The sequence below is a fragment of the Hypomesus nipponensis genome, chromosome 6 (genome assembly GCF_054491055.1).
Source record: "Hypomesus nipponensis isolate SF chromosome 6, ASM5449105v1, whole genome shotgun sequence".
NCBI classification, from domain to species: Eukaryota; Metazoa; Chordata; class Actinopteri; order Osmeriformes; family Osmeridae; genus Hypomesus; species Hypomesus nipponensis.
The window spans coordinates 10,828,778-10,849,724 of NC_140366.1; the positions used below are offsets into that span (position 1 = coordinate 10,828,778).

General features: G+C 45.2%; 1 protein-coding gene across 2 annotated transcripts; it reads right to left on the bottom strand.

Annotated features, from left to right (window-relative positions):
- Positions 1–1,584: 1,584 nt before the first annotated feature.
- pkib (protein kinase (cAMP-dependent, catalytic) inhibitor beta) lies at positions 1,585–18,694 on the bottom strand. 2 transcript variants are annotated; one of them, XM_084700486.1, is made up of 3 exons: positions 18,536–18,694; positions 4,234–4,405; positions 1,585–1,832 (listed from the first exon to the last, which is right to left on the bottom strand). In XM_084700486.1, exons 2-3 carry the CDS (start codon positions 4,376–4,378, stop codon positions 1,747–1,749), a joined length of 231 nt encoding a protein of 76 aa, XP_084556612.1. In that variant the 5' UTR covers positions 4,379–4,405; positions 18,536–18,694; the 3' UTR covers positions 1,585–1,746. The 2 variants fall into 2 exon arrangements, with proteins under 2 accessions (XP_084556612.1, XP_084556613.1); XM_084700487.1 differs by lacking the exon at positions 18,536–18,694 and having other exon boundaries at positions 4,234–4,491.
- Positions 18,695–20,947: the final 2,253 nt, after the last annotated feature.

The following is a 20,947-nucleotide window of genomic DNA, read 5'->3' on the forward strand; positions in this document are numbered from 1 at the left end:
GGTGTAGAAAGCTTGAATGTTTTACGCCCCAATACCCTCAGTTTGGGGTCAGGCCGGGATTTTAAGACAATTACGAAATATTACGCGAATTACTAAATATTATCCATGTTTGTGCAATACAGCTTAGTGGAGATTATAAATGTTTGTATTAGTGCAGTCTAGCTACAGTTTTCTCAATCAACATCAACATGAGTGTAAAGCCACATTTGGGGACAAAAAATGACATGAGGAGGGTAGGGAACGGTAGAAACCACCCATCCGGAATCTGAGTTGGTTTGACAGTTCTTTGTCTATGTCAAATACAATATTCCTAGTCAGACACCGAGGCTGTCTGCATGCAGAACACAATTGCAACTTTCATGGGGTTTAAGTGCAATTGTAGGCCTTTTCTTTTAAGAATTACCACATCAATCGCTAATTTGATTTAATCTGAGTAAAACAAAAGGTAGAAGGCCTTCTACTATTCTTGGTATTTACGAGATAACTAAAACCTACAGGATTGTTATGACTCTAAAAGAGAAAGGTCTGTCTTAAAATTATCCACAATTCATGTTAATTGTTTGTTTAAATTAATCAATAATTTGGGGGAACGACAAGCCCCGTGACATTGTTGTAAAATGTGTTTGCTGCCCCCTTCTGTTGAAACTACTCATGCAACACAAACAGCTCAATTGCAATGAAGGTAAAAGCATCTCACAAACGTGCCCGAGTCTGCAAAAGTGTACGCAGCAGGCTACTCCATTAATACAACTAAGATGTCTCTCTCCTGACGGTTCTGATGAACAAACTATGGGGCCAACGACAGAAATACAGCCTGACACCGTTGGTACATAGAGAATATTGTTTATTAGTGAATGTTGAAATGAATCTTTACAGGGCGGCAAATGTAACAGTAATGTAAAATTCTATATACAGAATGAAAATACACATATAACTCTTCATTACTTCTAATAAATCAGTTGTCAGCAACACATCTCTTTTTTAACAGTAAAAAACACTCACAAGGTAGAGGTTGCACTTTAGCACACTATTAAACAACAATTATAAGATAAAAATTTACTTACATCACCAAATGGAATGTTTTATACTTTTGTTGTGCAAAAAAGAGAGATTCCCACAACTACATGGAGACATTCTGAAAGAATGCTGGAACAACCCCACATTATTATACACAAGACCAGCCCTGCTCCCTCCAAACCATCAATGACATTATGGCCATAACCTGTGTTCGACCAATGTTGTAGCTCACCAATTAGACTGCATATTATGCTAACATAGACAGGGCAGATGCAGAATCATTGATTATTCACAAATAAATCATGAGCCAGAGGTAACCATGGATACCCTAAAACTGATAAAAAAGACAACAGCTCTTCCTCCTTGCAAGCAACATATTCTCTTTCCTTCCTTCAATCCTTCCATCCTCCGTTCGTTCCTTTCCTCCTTCTATGTCTTTATCCCTTCCTCAACAACCCACTCTCCAGTCTGGCTCGTAGAGCGTCCTGATGTTGCATAGCACGGCACATGAAGCTGTTACAGTTGTCTGGTCAATGGGGAGTGCTGGGGGAGGGAGGGGGTGGGGGTGGCTGGGGGGTGGGGTCTGTGGAGAATAGGCCCATGATAGAGAGTCTGCTTCATTCTCCATCCATCTGTACATCCATACGTCCGTCCCTCCGTCCATCCTACCATCAGTCAGTCCATCCTCTCAGGTAGTCAGTCCTCCAGTGATCCAGAGCTCCATCCCTACTACGTCCCCTCAGCCTTCTCCTCCCCATCGGCCGGGGTCTTGGGCGGGCTACCGGATGCCCCCTCTCCCCCTCCCTCTGCATCATCTGGAAAACACCCGGAGGAGCACTCACCACAATTAGCCACAATTCCACAGTAACCATTTCCCCTGTCACTTTCCCTTATAGCTGCTCATATTTCCAGTCACATTTTAGTCATCAAGCAGAGGCTATCATCCAAAAACACGAAATCAGCACATCTGTCTCACTAACAATGTCATCATTACATTCTTTCTGATGTCGAATGCTGACTAAAGGAACGAGCCTCTTTGTGGCTCTACAGAGCCCTATTCTTGAAGTGTACACAATCATTTCCCAGCAACCAGCTGCTGTCAGAGCTCTCCTCTCCTGGCTGTTTTGTGGGAAGATCAGTACAACGTTTGTCTTTTGACGTTGTCTCATTCATTCTGTTTGTCAGGTAAATAGTTATATTCTCTGATTCACAAAATCATGACATAACACACACATAACATACAAATAACACACACATAACATACACATAACACACATAACACACACATAACACACATAACATACACATAACACACACATAACATACACATAACACACATAACATACACATAACACACACATAACACACATAACACATAACACACAACACACTCAGGCTTTCAGAGCCCCCCCAAAAAGTATCTTGTTGCTTCAGCAGTCTAAAGCCTGTTTTTTTACTCCATCTCAGAATCAGAAGAATCAGAAGGGATTTGATCTGAAGATGTGCTCAACTTGTTACATCGACAGCATCCAAATGTCACGGCCATGGCCGTGCCCCCTTGTTGTTTTTGGTTTTGCCTTGTCTTGATGTCATTGTCTTCACCTGCTTCTCGTTGAGTGGTTTCAGTTGTCATTGGTCTTATGTCCACCTGTGTCTTGTTTGGTTCTATATATTTAGGTTCCTGTTTTGTGTCCAGTCTTTGTCTTGTTCTTACCCTTGTTACTGTGAGTACCCTGTCTGTTTCCTGTTTCAAAATTAAACCCTTGTTGGATGCTATGACTGGCTAACTCTCCTGCGTTTGGGTCCTACCCCCCCCCCCCCCCCCCCCACACACACACACACACACACATCGTAACACTATATCCCTCTACAAATATGACACAGAGCAGAACATAAACCAGGCAGAGGGGCTTCTGTGTGTGTCAGATTCCTTCTCAGTCTGCATGGTAATGCATCAGACAATATGACCGCGCGACAGCTTCTAGTTAGGATCTAGTCTCGTGAGGTTGATCATGTCTGCTTCAATCCTCTCTGGACAAGCTCTTGGAATGGGCAGAGGGACTATGTGTGCGTGTATGTGTGTGTGTGTGTGTGTGTGTGCCTGTATGTGGTATGTAAATCAAAAACATTTACCATGTGAGTTATGGTCTGTGAAAACCCCCACAATAAGAAATGAAATTAAAATGATCTCCACAACCTAAACTTAATTTCCATCTTTTCTTCACAGTGCACATGTACTGGCCCTCACAACAAGCAGCTATTGTGTATTTTGGTTAGCATATCTGTCCTTGATCCACTTAACAAATTGTATTAAATCTGTGTTTGTTGGGGGTGTCGTGAAATAGACCGAAAAAAGGAGAAGAAAAACCTGCAAAACATTGATCCTCCCCTCTTAACCAAAAGCCTACACGGTCTCTCTCTCTCTCTCTCTCTCTCTCTCTCTCTCTCTCTCTCTCTCTCTCTCTCTCTCTCTCTCTCTCTCTCTCTCTCTCTCTCTCTCTCTCTCTCTCTCTCTCTCTCTCTCTCTCTCTCTCTCTCTCTCTCTCTCTCTCTCTCTCTCTCTCTCTCTCTCTCTCTCTCTCTCTCTCTCTCTCTCTCTCTCTCTCTCTCTCTCTCTCTCTCTCTCTCTCTCTCTCTCTCTCTCTCTCTCTCTCTGCTCAGAGGCTAGTGAGCAGTGATGACTAACAGTAGCCTATCTGATATTCTTCTCCTCTCTCGCCTCCATTAAGGCTCTCTAAAAGCATTTGCTGATTTCCATTCAGGTGGTTTCAGCTGGCCTCCTCTCTCCAGCCAACCTGGTGAATGACAACTGTTTAGGCTGACAGGCAGACTGCAGCTAATGGTTCTAGGGTGACAGTGGTGGAGATGGTGTGGTGTGTGTTTGTGTCTATGTGTGTTTGTGTCAACGTGTGTGATCACAGGAGTTCTGAGGAGCACTCAGCCCTTTGCCTAAGTGTGTGTGTGTAATGACTGGTCTCTTATCTCTGTAGTGTGGCTCGGACACTCCATCAGCCATACTGTACACAGACAGCATCTGCTTCACTCAACACACGAACAGAGACTACACAATCGGCCAAAAGCAAAACGTATTGAAATCTATTCCTGCTGATTGGCATGAACCCTAATCCGGCCCCACTGTTCATACTGTATGTCGTTAATCACGTTTCAATGCAACCAGCTACAGGTTGTTTACACGCACGTCAGGAATCCACCCACCTGCCACGGAGAGCTCTGCCAGCTTGTCAGGCAGGTCCGCAGTGGCCGCTGCAGCGTTGGAGCCTAGGATGTCGGGCAGGGCGTTACGGCGGCCCGTACGGCTCGTGGACGCAAAGTCGGTGACAACAGGCTCCACATCAGTCATCTCTGGAGCCTGTCCTCATAGCATAGCCTGCAGGTAAGGAGATACACACACACAAACACACACACAAACACACACACAAACACACACACAACATGAATGTTTCATTGTGTTCCTGGAATAACCAGCCTGCGAGGGAAATGACTGTCCACATGTGTAAAGGGAACGTTAACTCCTTCCTTCCTCCTGCCTTAAAGCTGCTGCTTTGTAAAAGACCCAGGGCAGGGTCCAACAGATCCTATGCCGAAGACCTGTGTTTTTTGTAGATTCTGTGAGGCCAGGGGGGTTTTGTGGATGGAAAAACTGTCCTGGTATCCATCACCTGGTCTGACAGCTGTACCTGCCTGGCATTTGCTCTTTGCTCTCTTGCTGTGAATCCGTTGTCAGGGAGGAGGGTAGGCTACATATCTGGGACACACACCAAGTGACTGGTTGCTGTGGTTTCCTTCGCTGTATGGGATGCAGTGCACAATCTGACCACCAGAGGGATGATTCACAGACTGTTACAAGGTGAGGGACTGATCTCAATGTAAAACTCATTTACTTAGAGCTATGTAAAAATGTGGAACCAAAATGAAGGGGACCCAACTAGTGTTGTTCATCTAAGACTCATCTAAGAAATTAATTATATGTAGAAGTAATGGATTTTCTTCTGTATAACTGATGCCTGTGTCAGGAAATGTTTAGAATGACTCAAATACCCTATCTTTAAAGTTTATTGACGCTGAGATGACATTCATCCCATCTTCCCATACACACACACACACACACACACACACAGACAATATTCACATTGTTATGTTTTCTTCAGGCCCCTTCACCACTACTCCAGATCTATTTCAGGTTGTGTTTGGCAGCAAACATTGAGGGGGTTAGGACAGGGCTGGGACAGGATGTGAACAGTAACCTTTTTCTGGCTGCCAGCTATTGGCTGTATGAATTTAGACTGCTGATATTATAACTGTCAGTTGGACATGTCTACCACCTTTATCACCACTATCACACCCTTTCAGTGTCTCTCAGTTGTTTCTCTCTTTCTCTCTTACACTTTAGACAACACACACAGCCACACACACGCACACCCAGTGACAAAACAGCTAGAGCCCCCCCATTTAGCAGATGGTGCCCTGCCCTCACCATCAGTTTACTAGATGATAATCACAGGCTTGGATGTCACAAGATTTAGAATTTAATCAAACTCCCTTAGTCAACACTGGGCTATTCCTGGTCTGGGATGGACTCTTTTTATACCAGTAATCAGTACCACACCTGGGTCAGGCCTGCTAGAGCACAGAAAGAAGGGGTTGGGGGGGGGGGGGTGAGATGGAGATAGGAGGGCTGGGGAGAGGTAGGCTTGGCCAGGGGAGAGGGAACTCAGACTTCAGCTGGGACAGGCTGGCGGCTGAAAACAAGATGAGGTTGGAGTCAGTGCCATGGGCTGGAGCAGGGGTTTGGGGCTGGAGTCAGGGCCAAGGGCTGGAGCAGGGGTTTGGGGCTGGAGTCAGGGCCATGGGCTAGAGCAGGGGTTTGGGGCTGGAGTCAGTGCCATGGGCTGGAGCAGGGGTTTGGGGCTGGAGTCAGGGCCATGGGCTGGAGCAGGGGTTTGGGGCTGGAGTCAAGGCCATGGGCTGGAGCAGGGGTTTGGGGCTGGAGTCAGGGCCAAGGTCTGGAGCTTGTGTTGGGGGCTGGAGATGGGGTTAGAGTCAAGGTCATGGGCTGGAGCTGGGGGCTGGGCTGGGAACTAGAGTCAGGGCCAGGGTCTGGAGCTGAGGATAGGGGCTGGAAATAAAGATGGGCTGAGGGCTGGAGATCAGTTTTCCTGGATGTGGTTTTCACAGTTTTGTCCCTTTCATCCTGGTCCACTGGGTGAAGACAGAGATGAATGCTGTGCCAGCCTGTCTTTACTGGGATACTCAGCCAAACAGCTACACAGAGTCTGCCAAGGCTGGTGGGCAGGAGGCAGCAGCTTGTGTGCTTGTGAGTTTGGTAAGTGTGTGTATCTGTGTGCATAAGTTGACTAAAAACATTACTCACAGGCCACCCTCCGGGCTGTTAGAAACACAAGCTTGTCTTCACAATGCTTGGCCTTTAAACTGAAATGGGTGTTTCTCACACGTGTAACATATGATTTGACTTTGTGTTTTTAATCACAGCATTTTGAATATGTTGTTTTCTGCTGTTATCATATACTGGCATCAGTTTATATTACAAAAGGCCAACATTGCTAATGCCTCCTGTCTTACAGGAGATATAAGGTACACATTGCCTGGAGTCTGATAATTTTTTCCAACCTAATGGTGACGGCTGGTATTTAGAGATGCCTAATTTACTTCTAGTTCAACGACAAGGTGCATTTAGCAGCCTGGGGTCCTCTCCATTCAACGTAACATTTTCTACCCTTTCCAAAACAAACATTGCTTGTTTTTTGTGAGACATTCTACCACCCAGACATTATAGAGCTTTGGTGTGAGGGGGACTCCACAGTAACAAACCCCTTGTCTGAAACAAAGACCATTAATCTAGCCCTAATCCATACTAATCCTTAATCACGTCCTATCTTGTCTGGTTTACAAGTCAACCTCCAAGTAGAGGTCTAATTTATATCACAAAGCTAAGACAAGAATACCACGGTCAAACACTTTGACTGATCATGAAGCGCTTTGGACCCTGTGCCATGAAACCACTGGACCGGTCTGGACCGGTATCACAAGTGTGATCGTCGAATCAAATCAAACTACAATTGCTTGAAAGATCCACAGACGGACAGACAGACCGATGGACGGACGGACAGACTGATCAGAGGGTTTTTTAGCGGGAGTGGCTGAGGATGAAAGCTGCAAGTTTAATGGAGAATTTAGATTGCACTTCACACAGGCTATGACAAGGCTCGAGCACTTTTTATTGACTTAATGAGTGCTCTTTTTGAAGTAGTATAGCCTTCAGTATTAGATGCTAAAGGACACTTAACTCTGTTATTCAGGCAACAGTGTTTATAAATAGATGAAAAGCAAAAACATGATTATGTATGATGTCAATGCTTACATAACATTTAATAATGCATCAAAATGAAAACAAATATATAAATAATCAAATAAATTAAATTAAAACACTGTGGAAAAAAGACAAACAGCATTAGGACTGGGACCGGTAAAACCCTAAGTCTTCTAGAACATAATGATACCGTGGAGGCTTCCAGAACCCACAGACTGAACCCTTGAGGGAACAAGATAGCACAACCAGAACCGTGAAGGCTTCTACAACTAACAGAAAGAACCCTGAGTGCTTTTCGACTACACGCCATGTTTCGACTGACATTCATTTTGCTCGTGACTCATCCGCTGTTTGGCTCGTTCTGTGCAGACCGGAGGACATGCTCCGTCTGTCTGCTGTCTCTCCCGGTCCTACACTCACCACATCTCCAGACACACACATCCAGCCACGCTGACCACGCACGTGCTGTTTACTATGGACCACAATGACCATGCAGTACTAAAGACCATGCAGTACACATTAATATTGACAAACATTGACAACACCACTGATCACATCCCTGTTCATTCTGGAGATTTGGTTTTCTTCTCAGAGAACAAGCACTGGACTCTTTCCCAATACACACTGTAAACACTGGCTCCCTCACCGTACCACTCTGCAGGAGACCATCCACACACCGGGCTCACCCAGACCTCCCACTCCAAACATTGACTCTGACTGGCTGCTTAACCAGGAGAGATAGTCTCTTAGAAACCATCTGGTGATCCAACCACAGGAAAGGAACTGCCAGCAGGGCATTACTGGAAAGGCAGTAAAGCTTGATAAATGACAACATTGTTGTTTGGGGATTTCAGGACTTTGTTGGATGTTGGTTTTAGACAGCATTCTAACAATGGTGCCCCATGGAGCAATGAGGCCTCTGGACCTCACAGCAGCTTGGCCCAGTCTGATAAGGGCATAGACTATAGCAGCTTCTCATCCTGTATGACTGTCTACCACACACACACACACACACACACACACACACACACACACACACACACACACACCAGTCTATTTAATCTCTAAAATGTAAAAAATGATGACATTGGAAAAACAATGACTTCGGACATGGGCTGCATCTCTGTGTATCAGACCAACCTTCACGCTCATCCAGCTTTTCCCACTTATCTTATAGCCCCGCCTGTAACCACCACGCCCCCTCATACAGTAGCTGCCATTGGCCCACTGTCTCATATTCTATGGAGAATTTAACAACCCTGTTAATCCATAGAGAGATATACATCCAGTAAACTGGAAAGTGTAACCTAAGAGGATTGATAGGTGATGACGGGACAGACAGATAGACAGAGAGATTTGGAGAGGAGAAAGAGTGAGTGACAGAAAGAAAAAGGGATGAAGAGAGAGGGAAAGAGAGAGAAAGAGAGAGGGGGCAAGGGAGAGGGAGAATATGACCTCTCTGATGACACAATGTTTAAACATGGATTAGAAACACAAAGAGTAAGAAGAGAGTGATGTTTTATGTCCCCGTTCTATTCCAGGTCACCTGTTCTAGAATCTTCCATGTGCCATGGATCCTTGTCCACGTGTGTCCTGTACTTAGGACAATGTGCCGACTAACTATCACCGTGGAGGTGGTACCAGCTCTGCTGCCTCCTCGGTTGGAGAGAGGTGCAGCTGGGATCTAGGACAAAGCTGAATTAACAGTAGCTGTTCCGCAGCGTGCTCCACTTCCTGTCTGTGTGCGCTCCACTTCCTCTGGGTCAGTGAAGCCACATTCTATAGCATATTATTACAGACCTCTCCGCACTCTTGTGCAGGAGATTTGAAACAAAACACTCATAACTAGGGACTGCATCCAAACACACCAGAGAGTCTGTAAAAGTGAGAGTATGAACAGGCAGCAGGTCACCTGATGCCCCAGCACTGACCCACTACCTATAAACAGCATGAGAGAGGATGCGTCATCATCACCGAATGTACTACATATCATCACCACTACTTTCCCTCAATCCTTCTCCTCATAATGGGATTGGATTGGTTCCAATCCACAACCCTCTGACACTTGATTCCTTCCCATGGACAAGATCAGTTCCTAATCTCTTGACCCTGACTTGAAACCTCAATCACGTGTGTCCAACATAGTGTTTTCTTCAGTCCATTTCCTAAGGGAAAGAAACTAGGAGACTGCGGGGGCCATTTTGAGGATTGGCCAGCAGCCCCAGGACCCTGAAATGATCGTGGCTGTAACAGTGGGAAATCAAGAGGAATGAGGTCACATGACTGTGAGGATAAACAGTTGACTGGTCATTATTCCCACCGGTCTCATAAGTCATAACCTCGCAAAACTGGGGCAAACACACATAGAACCACACTTACACAAACACATGTACACACAAAACATACACATACCACATACATGCAAAAACAATAGCCCCCACACACATATACACGCCCACAAACAAACATCCATGCAAGAATGGGCACACACAAACCCTGCCAGTATGGCTAACACAAAACAAAACCCAGGCGTTCTTGCCCTGGGAGAGGGTGACCCCTGCCTCTGCTCCCACAGCAGGGTCGAGAGGGATCCACTAGCCCTGCTTCCACTCCCACTCCTGCTCTAGAACATACTGCAAACTGTGTCCAACGCGGCACACAAACAGAGGCCCTTTTACTCTGGCAGCAGTGTTTTACTGTCCAATAAGCAAGACATTCTAGACTAGAGAGCAACCCTGAATGATTTCCCTGGAGTCATGAAGAGCACCGCAGCAAAGAAAACAAAGTCTGAATTCTGCCATTATGTGCTACTTAAAGGTTCTATATATTCCCCTGAGTTCAGACTATTTTTGCCCGTTTTTGTCTGTCCCTAGTTCATTACTAGCTCTGCTTAGATCTGTACCGATCAGGCTTGTGTGTTAGACTACCTTTCTAGAAGGGAATTCTCTGATTCTAATCTGATAGCATTTAGCTTCCAAATACAGTAAGGAATCTGTAGTGTGTGTTTGTGACAGAGTGTGTATGTGTGTGTGTGTCTGTGGATGTGTGTGTGGTCACGTAGTCTGTTTTATGGTATCAGACATAGTCCAGATGATGAAGGGGTCTGCGGTCAGAAGCAGTATGTTCAGCATGTGTCTGTCAGGTGCTTACTATGGTGAGAGATGCCATTAGCAGCATGTGGAGATGAGCAGTGAGACAGGAGCAAGGACAAACCTGAGGAGAGACTGGAGGAGAGAAGAGCAGAGGTTCTTACCCATTTGTTAGAATAGGAGATGGATCCTGGTTAGCTTGCTAACAAGCAAAATGTTGAATCTTTGCTACCATGGTTTCAACACATATAGCCCATCTAGTGATGTCATAGTCCCTATAGTGTTTGCGTCCCATTAAACCCATGCAGGATACAGACGTATCCTGTACACATACATTAACAGATTAGATGGAAGCAGGAATCTTGCTGGTCTTTCCACTCAGAGTGTCTATATTTGGCTTCAAGATCCCCTGCTGGCAGTGAAGGCTACACCTCCCAGAACTGGCCTGTCAATCAAATGTCCAACAGTCAGACCCATGACTGGCAACGGACTTGAGAGCAAAACAAAGCTCTAAGATTTGATACCTTAAGACTTGTTTAATATTTAAAAAAGGCTACGTTGACTGGCTAGCTAAAGATGTTGGGCCCATTACCAGAGGTATGATATGGAATGTGCTACATAAACATGCTAAGCTTGGATGTCAGATACAAATGTATGGCCCATTACCAGTAATGTAGGAGAAGTGTGCGCTATGTAAACAAGCTAAGATAGCTGAACTGGTAGAAGGTTAGCCGGATGACAGGGTTTAATCCCTCTATTTATAACCTAGTAGAATCGAGTATAGAAGAGAGTGGAGGACAGGAGAGAGAAAGAGGCACAGACAATGGAGGAGAAATGGATGAGAATTAGACAAAAAACTGATAGAGATAGAGAAAACGAAGGAAGGAGTGGGAAGCAGAAAAGGACAATGAGTGGATTATGATTCATCTACTTCTGACCACACTGGAGAAGGACACACACACACACAAGCACATTTCTATCTCCAAATATGAAGCATCAGCAAGTATTAAGCATTCTTTAATGTTATGTTCAGCTGCCTGTTTGCATCCTCTGTCAAACTGGACACTTCCTGACAAGGCAGGGATGGAGCTTCTGATAGGCTCCTGACTTAATGACTATGTTGTTCTTGGGCATGATTCAGGGATGTTTAGGGAGGATTTGGTCCAATCTCTAGGGCACTATCCATTCCCCCTGCCCTCAGACCCACCACCCTCTGAGGGGATTTGACCTGAACATGTGTCCGTAAATAAACCATCAATAACCCAGATGTCCCGGGTCTTTCATCCTATGGGGAAGAGAGGAGAGATCTGGCACAGGGCTCGTTTCCCAACTAGGATTTGAAATATCAGCATGAAATATGTCTCTGGGACAAGGAAAGGATGTAGCATAATCTCGAGTTCACAACCTTAATGTTCTACTTGGGCGCTATGCATGCTTCTGTATTCAGTTACACACACACACACACACACACACACACACACACACACACACACACACACACACACACACACACACAGCCATGAAACACCCTGGTAATAAACAGGCTGGTACTGAATGAGCTCTGGAATGACAGACGACAGCAAAAGGCCAGTTTTCTTCACAGATGTGTGATCTTCCTCAGCAGCAATAAAAAAGGAACAAAAACATCGTCTGTGACTGTGTCCTGCGATCTCCTGATTCATGAAAGGCCTTTCACAGAGGGAGCTGGTCAGAGCATTCCCCGGGACACCACTGCAGCTCCTTTGAACTGGGAGCTCTATCGGATCTCTTCCACAGAGCTTTGAAGAACAAAAAGCCAGCGTCGAACTGTTTGAAATAAAAACCACTGTCCGGGATCCACAGCTGGGTGGAAATGGGAACCAATGGTTATAGCTGATGTCTTACTGGAGTTGTTTGAAATTTATTTTTTATTAGATATGTGAGGTCCAAGATCTTGGGCTTTTTTCAAATTGTTTTTTGTATTCTTGTTTTTATCTTAGCCTATTTTTGGTATTAACTGGTTTCATCTGTATGAACCAATCATGAACGGAAAAAAAACTGTGTAATTAAAAGAACCCACCTATGATTAAGATGTCAGTTACACACAAGTGTGAAAACACACAAAGGTATGACAACCACAAACACATACACACATACAGACACACTCTAGGGTAGTCAAAATAGATCAAGCAAGCCCACCTAGAGCCTGGGAGAAGATAATAAGATATTGGAGTCTTCGTGCCTGAGACACATGCCAGAGACCCATCTATCACACACTCCTTCAATCCAGACACAAGGAGTCACACACACACACATACACATTGCACACACACACGCACATACTACTAATCTCAGAGCATCTCTAAGTGCGGCTCCTGCTTCATGGTCAGAGAGCGTAGTGCCTGCTGTGTGTGGAGTCGTGCCTGTCATGTAGGGCTTCAGCCCAGATTTCCCTCTTGGTGTATTTTTAGCCTCTCTGTGATGGCTTGTTCTAATCTGCACAGTGATTTAAGAAACTCCAGACAGACAGCCGTACCCAACACGAGGGCCTCATCAGTCCCCCCTTCCGCCCCACTCCCAGCTGGGTAAAGGCTAGGATTAAAGGCTGGTCATGGGGGGACCGTTTGGGTGTTGGCTCGGGGGAAGGACGTGTGTGTGTGTGTGTGTGTGTGGGGGGGGGGTTGTACTGAAATTGCACTGAATTATTTCTCTTTTTTTTCTTCTTTCTTTATATCTATCCATCTAGTCACCCTGTTTGAGTTCCAGAGTGCTGACAGTGACCTCCTGCACCACACCAGAAAGGCACCGTGCTGTGTTCAGAGAACATATCTCTGTCAGAGAACATCCTCAAAATAATCACGTGTGTACTTGACTTGACTCGCATTGCAAAAGTGTTTAGACTTTGAGTTGAGGCCGTGTACAGCGGAGCCACATTACTGTAAACACACCTCAAGCATGTGAAGCAGACAGACTGGCTGCAGTTAGTGTCATAGTCGCACACCACCACAGAAGACAGAGCTCAGCTGTGATGCCACATGAGTCCTCTGCCTGCCACCACCCCTCTTTCCCCACCGTTGCCTGTTGCTGCCTCCACTCCACTCCCCACCCCGGCCTGCTGTGCTCACTGCTGGTTGTTGCTCTGACCCCTGCCTGCTGTTTTCACCAGGCCTGCTCTCCCCACCCCTGCCTGCCATTTCCACCAGGCCTGCTCCCCGCCCCTGCCTGCTGTGCCTGCTGCTCCTGACACCTGCTGTGTGTCATGGTAGACATCATTCTGGTCCCACCCAGGCAAACAGGCAGATAATATATATTGAACAACCCTTTCTGGCCAGCATTTTATGCAACGTGTTGTGTGACTGAGACCTGACACAGTGTCAACCAAGCATTTAGTCAGCATGATATTAGTCATCCCTCATCCATAAAGAAACAGGCAGGCAGAGGGCTGCCAAAGACAACAAGGCAGCCAGGCAAGAATTCATAAAAAAAACAGGCAGCCAAGACAGGGGCCACATAGACCCAGGCAGTCAGTAAAGAGAGCCATTCAGAAGCAGGTAGCAAGGGGAACAGTCAGGACAGATAGACCCAGTGTGCATCCCCCCTCCAGGGGCCCGGCTGGCAGATGGAGACCCAGAGGGACTTAGCTCCGGGTGGGTGAGCCAGAACAGACCCAGGGGGTGGAGGAGCCACCAAGGGCCCCTGGCCTCAGGGACACACTGGAACTGGACCAGAACCCAGCCGATGATGCTTCCCCAACAACCAGGCCTTTTCTCCTGCTGATGAAGCTCCTTCAGAAAGGATGCCTCTCCATGGAAAATGAAGAGATGCCGACCAGTCGCTGTGAGTATACGACAGCAGAGCAAACCCCAGGGAGGAGCAGGGTTTGGAAGGGTGGAGGAGGAGGGTTTTTTTGGACACCAGCCAAAACCCTATTAGCCCCAAGAAAACAAACAACAGAAAGCAAGAGGAGAGAGAGAGAAAGAGAGAGAGGGAGAAAGCGAGGAGAAAAAGGGACAAAGAGAGGTCGCGAGAGAAAGAGGCAAAGGAAGAGAGAGCGAGAGACAGAGGGGAGCAGTGAGAGAGATGGAGCCTGTGTTGTAATTGTAATTCAAGAGTGTTAATTATATGAGTCATTAAGCAGTTTTGTTTATCTGCCCTTTAACTGCTACATCAGAAAGTATTCCACTCCCCCCTCCACAGCAGGTCCTGCTCACAAATACATTTGTACAAAAAAGATCTCAGAATATCAGCTTTTTACGCCCTACTCCCTATTTGTTTGTCTCTTTCTAAATCCAGGCCAGCAACAACAGTGGAGATGTAATCCAGTGAGAGAGATAGCTTTGGTCCTGACATCTCCATCAAAGAGATTTCAACACTGTGGCCTTGCAGTCAACAGCACTAAAACAAAACAAAGGAAGATTACTGTGTTGTTGTTTGGTGGTCCACTGCCTCTTCTTTGCCAGAACCAGGGGTTTATAAGGCTAAAGCAACCTAAGAAACAACCAGCGACCAGCATCAAAACAGCTGTCTTCTGATAGTCCGTTTGTTATCAACACAGTGTTTGTGTGTCTATATGCTTTTGTAGGTGTAGGTGCAGGTGTGGGTGTGTGTGTGCGCGAGGGGGTGTCTTCCCAAAAGTCAATCACAAATATCTAACAAGACATTTTTTGATGCATGCCCCCACTCTCACAATATAACATTACTGTATGTAAGTATTTGTGTGTGAGTGAATCTGTGGGACATGTCCAGATTTGTGATTTGTTTCATTCCCACACCATAGTACTCAATGACAGAAGAAGAGAGAGAGTGATAAATATGTTGCTAGCCTGGCTGGACAGCAAAAGCTCCATCACTTTAAAAAGAGCCAATCACTGAGAGCTGCATAGGGCATTGGTGTGTGTGTGTGTACATTTGTGTTATTGTGTGTGAGTGTGTGCGTGTGGGGGAGGTGTAGTGGTACACTATGGGCAGAAGCCCCCCTCCTGAGGCACCGTCAGTGACATACCAGCAGCTGAACTGTCAAAGTCATTTCCAGTTGCCTTGATGACTGGGGAGGGGAGGGAGACAGACCCTTATACAGTATGTTTAAGGCTAGCAGCATGTTTATCACGCTCTCTCTTCTTCTGTAAACAGTATGTTTAAGGGACAGACACACCTGTCAGAGACTGGTTCTCATAGTAGGAAGAGGCTCAGAGAAGAGATAGAACAAAGGAGAAAGGTTCATAAAGATAGTAGAGAGATACAGAGAGGAGATAGGATATAGAAGAGAGGAGATCGAATATAGAAGAGAGGAGAAGAGAATTAGGAAGCATGTGTTCTGAAAGCCTTAGTGTTTCCAGTGTACCATTTACCTGTGGTGAATAATCTGATGTGACAGCCCCTCCCCTCTCCCTGGCAGCTGGTTAGAGGACATTTTGTAGAATCAAACACTGCATATCAAACGCTGATCATGGATGATTTCACACTTTCCCACATTTGATGCAGGAAAAACAAACCATTTAAGTCTCTGGCTCTTTCTTGACAAAAGACAGCGACAGTCGTTATGTATTTACACGACGACGCCTCAGAACTGCTGTGTAGAAAAGGATGCCTCTCTTCATCTACTGTAACGCTCTCCTGCATGTACTCCCTAGGGGAATCGAACCCACAACCTTATTGTGGCAAAGGCGCTATCTTCAGTCAAGTGTACGTTGTCAGACTTTCCTCCCGTGCGTCCAATTACAGCCAGCAGCAAGCCAACAGGCTGCATCTGGGCCCCTGTCATCACTTCAGCCAATTAAAAGGATAACAGAGATGCAGCCCACCTGGCCATCATGACACTATGGAAGCAGCTCGTTAACAGAATACATGCTTTCTGAAGTCCACAGCCATGGCTGACTACGTTACTATCGTTACCTGTGGCAGGCCTACTGGACATCAATCCTGGTGCTCTTTTTGGCTGGATTAAAATGTCCTCTGTATTATACTAGTGTTTTCCCGATGAGCAGAACCTATAAATGCCGCTATCTACATATCATAGATTGAATCTAGTGTTGGGAGGGTCAGTATGTACAGTATGTTATTTTGGCTAATACTGTATGTACAGACATTGCAGTACTATAGGTGTACCTAAATGATCTGGTCTTCTTTATAGAGACAATTTTTTACAAATGAATAATTTCATTCAATAATTTCAGTCAAGTAAACATTCCATCATGCACGTCTCGTCTCATATTTGAAATACCATTGAAATACCATCAGTGACCTATAGAATACTAATGACCACACAAAGCACTGAGAGCAGAGACGGTTGTGATTCTATTTCAGTCATTCTCTGCTCAGAACACACAGAACAGTGTGTGTGTGCGCCCGCGTCTGACACTTACATGTGTTCTCTGCAACATGAGGTGTCAGTCTGTGTATACGTGTTCACTCATCTTGTGACAACACAGTAACACTCTTAACCCTTAAGGAACAATGAGCCCCATTTACTGGTTCTGGGGAGGAAGATGCTAGCTGCTGGGGAGCCCCATCTACTGGTCCTGGGGAGGGAGGTGCTAGCTGCTGGGGAGCCCCATCTACTGGTCCTGGGGAGGGAGGTGCTAGCTGCTGGGGAGCCCCATCTACTGGTCCTGGGGAGGGAGGTGCTAGCTGCTGGGGAGCCCCATCTACTGGTCCTGGGGATGGAGGTGCTAGCTGCTGGGGAGCCCCATCTACTGGTCCTGGGGAGGGAGGTACTAGTTGAGAGACTGAGCAGCAGAGTCTAGGCAGGTATTGAGGACCAGTGGATGGCGAGCTGGTGTTTCATCTGTGGAAAGATCCAAGTCAAGTAAGGGAAGGGGATCTCAACCATAATAGGAGCTCATTCTGATACATCCAAACATTCGGTTTTCCTAAGTAGGCTGTCCACATGGTCACATGTGTGTTCTTTATAAATGTGGCCAATCATTGGCCTTCAATTATGTATAACAGCCAAAGGGGCTATTAAGATGATTTGATTGTATTGTACAGGTGCATTCATCATGCTGTACCTTTCTAAACCCTCCAGATAGGATCATTACTGTAGCGTCTAATCAGACTGGAACACATCCGCCAGATACAGGAGGAAGCCAAGCATCTGTCTGGATTTAACCACCTGAAGGGATTATCTGAGCGAGATGGAGAACTAAATGAACTGGGTTACTCACCTGTCTACGGAAGATAAGGATTGAAATGATGCCATTCCACCACAGCAAACCAATGTTCCAGCCTTGCAAAGCCTTTCATGCCACTGTTATCTTCTGTATCAACTGACAAATGTGTATTGCTGTAGGTGCCCTGTCATTTAACAACGTAGTTGCTATGTGACTCCATCTACATCTACCCACTGGAATCCACCAGTCACAAATAAAGATCGACCAAGATACTTTGATTTGACCAAATCGATAAACACCAATCACCCAGGAGTCTGGAGTAAGTCAGCCCCACACATAGATCCCAAAATCAGTCCAAAAACAAAAGGGGTATTAGTTGCCTTTTTTAACCTTACAACAAATATGATATTCAGACAAAAGAAAAGCTTTCTATCACAAGCGCCCGTGTCACTGCTCAGTGTTGGGCTTACAGAGTGCAAAGCATTATCGTGAGAGTAACTGACAAGATGGTCAGAATCATTTCTTGGAGGGGGGATTCGAGTAAGATTAATATGTACTTTTCTCAATCGATAAGGTATACTGTTGGTTAGTCATTGGTTATAACGTTGTGGCTTAGAAAAGATGAGCTTTTGTTGCAGTTATTCTGAATAACAACAGATGTTTCACTCCATTATAATAGAAAATGTACAGTACCCTACCGAGAGACACCAATACTGCAGTTTCCACGCTTACACACACATCTGTCCATTGTATGCGCGCCACACACATCCACACACGTCCTACAGCAGTGTCATCGTGAATTTTGCATTAGGTTACATTCCTCCGATCATTTTTGTTCTTTCTTTTAACCACAGAAGATGTCATTGAAGACCAGTCGAATTAGAAACCTTGCAACTTACGCATTAATCTTTAGGTTATGCCGCTTGAGGGGACGCAACAACCTGACTACAGCGTCAAAGACAAATACACGAAATACTTTGACTTTCACTTACCTAATGAGTAGAACGAATGTTTGGACGTGACTGTGCGTTCACTGGTAGAAAATTCACCATCGACAACCGAAGAACAGGTCTCGGTGCGCACAGTGCGTCCTCATCGTGATCTTGTTCAGCCTCGCTTTCTCCCAGTCAGCGCAAGGATAACTACCCCCGCCGCGGCTTGGGTGACATCACAGGCATGCTCTACAAGCGCGGGAGCGCGCACGGTGGCAAACCGCAAATTCTTCTTAAATTCTTAGAGAAATTGTACCGCCTACAGTCCGAAACATTTAAGCATTTAATAAAAGAATAAGAATGCCTAGCCTGATAAGTAATATATGTCCATGTACACTCAATAGGCTTAAAATAGGAACGTAACCACTCGCACTTGTGATAAAGGGTTTTGGTTGCATCTGCTTTAATGTAACCTTTAGGCCTACATGTGGAAATATGTTTGTTTTTTGTTTTTACTGCAACGTCTTTTTCGTCTAACTGCTTTCTAAAAATAGGCAAGGAGGGGTGGTATAATATCGCCAGAAATAAAACTTGCCATGAGGGTTCCATTATATTTCACTTGACATATAGCTTTAGAGAACATTAATTCGCCCAGGTGTGTAATTATGTCATTAAATATGCATGGTTGGTTAAGGATGAGAAACGCGGGAGGTATGTGCACCCAATTTCCAGGTGGAGAAAGCGAGACAGACACATTAGTAGAGAACAAAGACTTGTCTCACATGTGATACTGAACCGGATTGGCCATGCAAAGCAATCCATTCTCCATTTACTTGTTGACAACTTTTGAGATAAGAAGTGATATTGTGTGATTTGAATAATCCAGTCCGATTTGCCGATTTCAATTTAAATTGGTTCTCATCACTGGTCTACACGGTACTGAAGCCTAATGTCAAGGGGTCATGTATTTTAGTGATAAGGACTCATCTTTGAAGATGATGCGGCAGAACATACATACATAACAGCTGTGTGCTGCTACCCTTGATGCATTTTTCAGATCCATTTAATCAATCAGTGACAAATCATTTTCCTTTTCATGAATGAATAATTTATTACTGTTTAAGTAATTGTTTGAAATCAGTAAAGAGCTATTGTGAATATCAACCTATCAGATGGACTGAGAATACAGCCTTGACAGAATTAGGCTACACAGTGTCCCTAATCTCATTTGATACCCATTAGTGCAATTACTATCATGTATCACACAGAGGCCTGGATGCAAGAGAACACACTGACTTGGATAGAGTTAAGTGTGAAGTCAACATATTACCAAAAGCCCTCAGGGATTTTATTGTACTGTTATGGATACATCCACACAGACTTTCCTTCACAGTAAAGAGGACATAGATTGGGAACACAGAGATAAAAACAATCACCTTGGTTTAATTACATCCATAGAGACAGAGACCAACTCTCTCCTGTCATTACGTCACCAAAGTCTGGAACACACTGATGAGACACACAGCTTACCCCAAGCAAGCTATAGATAGAACCAAATCAATGGTGCCATTTGAATTCCCTCGCTCATTAGAAGTGATGTACAAGAGCTCCTTTGTTCTCATGATCTTTGTAAAAAAAATAAAGCTAAATATCAATCATGGCTTTATTTTCTATAGATCATTGTTCCCACAGATTGTGTTGTATGCTCTCGGTTACTCTAGTTACAATTAAATGACCCCATTCAGGGGACAGCTAAGTGCCACACAATTGTTCCATTTAGAAAATAAGTGACAACATAAGTCACTTCAAGCAAAGTCAAGAGTCAATTTCGGAAGACACTGGTCTCCTATTGGTCCAAACCAAAAAGATCTATCTGGATGGATTTATTTCCATCACAGTGGAAAGGAACTTGAGATGGGTCCCACCACACCTGCCCATACTTAAACGTTGCTGTACTAAGGTTGACATTGAGGGAATAAGGTCAGAAGATGACGTTATCACTTTCCTTGAGTGTTCAGTTTTAAGTTTCCATAATTCTGCCTTTCTTCTTCTCCTCTTCCACTACTTTCACAGATTTACCCCCCCCCCCCCCCCTGAGTCAAGCCCCACAGTTTGAGAAGCTATGGCATGTGGGAAACATCCAGGATCTTCTAAAACCTCTCCAACCTTGACCTTGAGATCTGTGAGGGAAACTCCACACGGATGCAAGGGAGGAGCAACATTTTGAACGGGATGGAATCAAGAAGGAGAGATTCACCAAGTTTGACATGACAAGTACAAGAGCAGCTGAAAAGGATTACAATACGGCCAAGAGATCTATTCCTAGCCAGATGGTAGAGATGACCTTGTGGTGGTGGTTGGCAGGTGTCTGGGGTGTTATCACTCCCAGACAGGGGTGTCTGTTGTCTGCCTGGCTCTCGTTGCACTCACAAACACCCTATGGATGCTGAGCTACCCTGCTGTCTGTCGGCT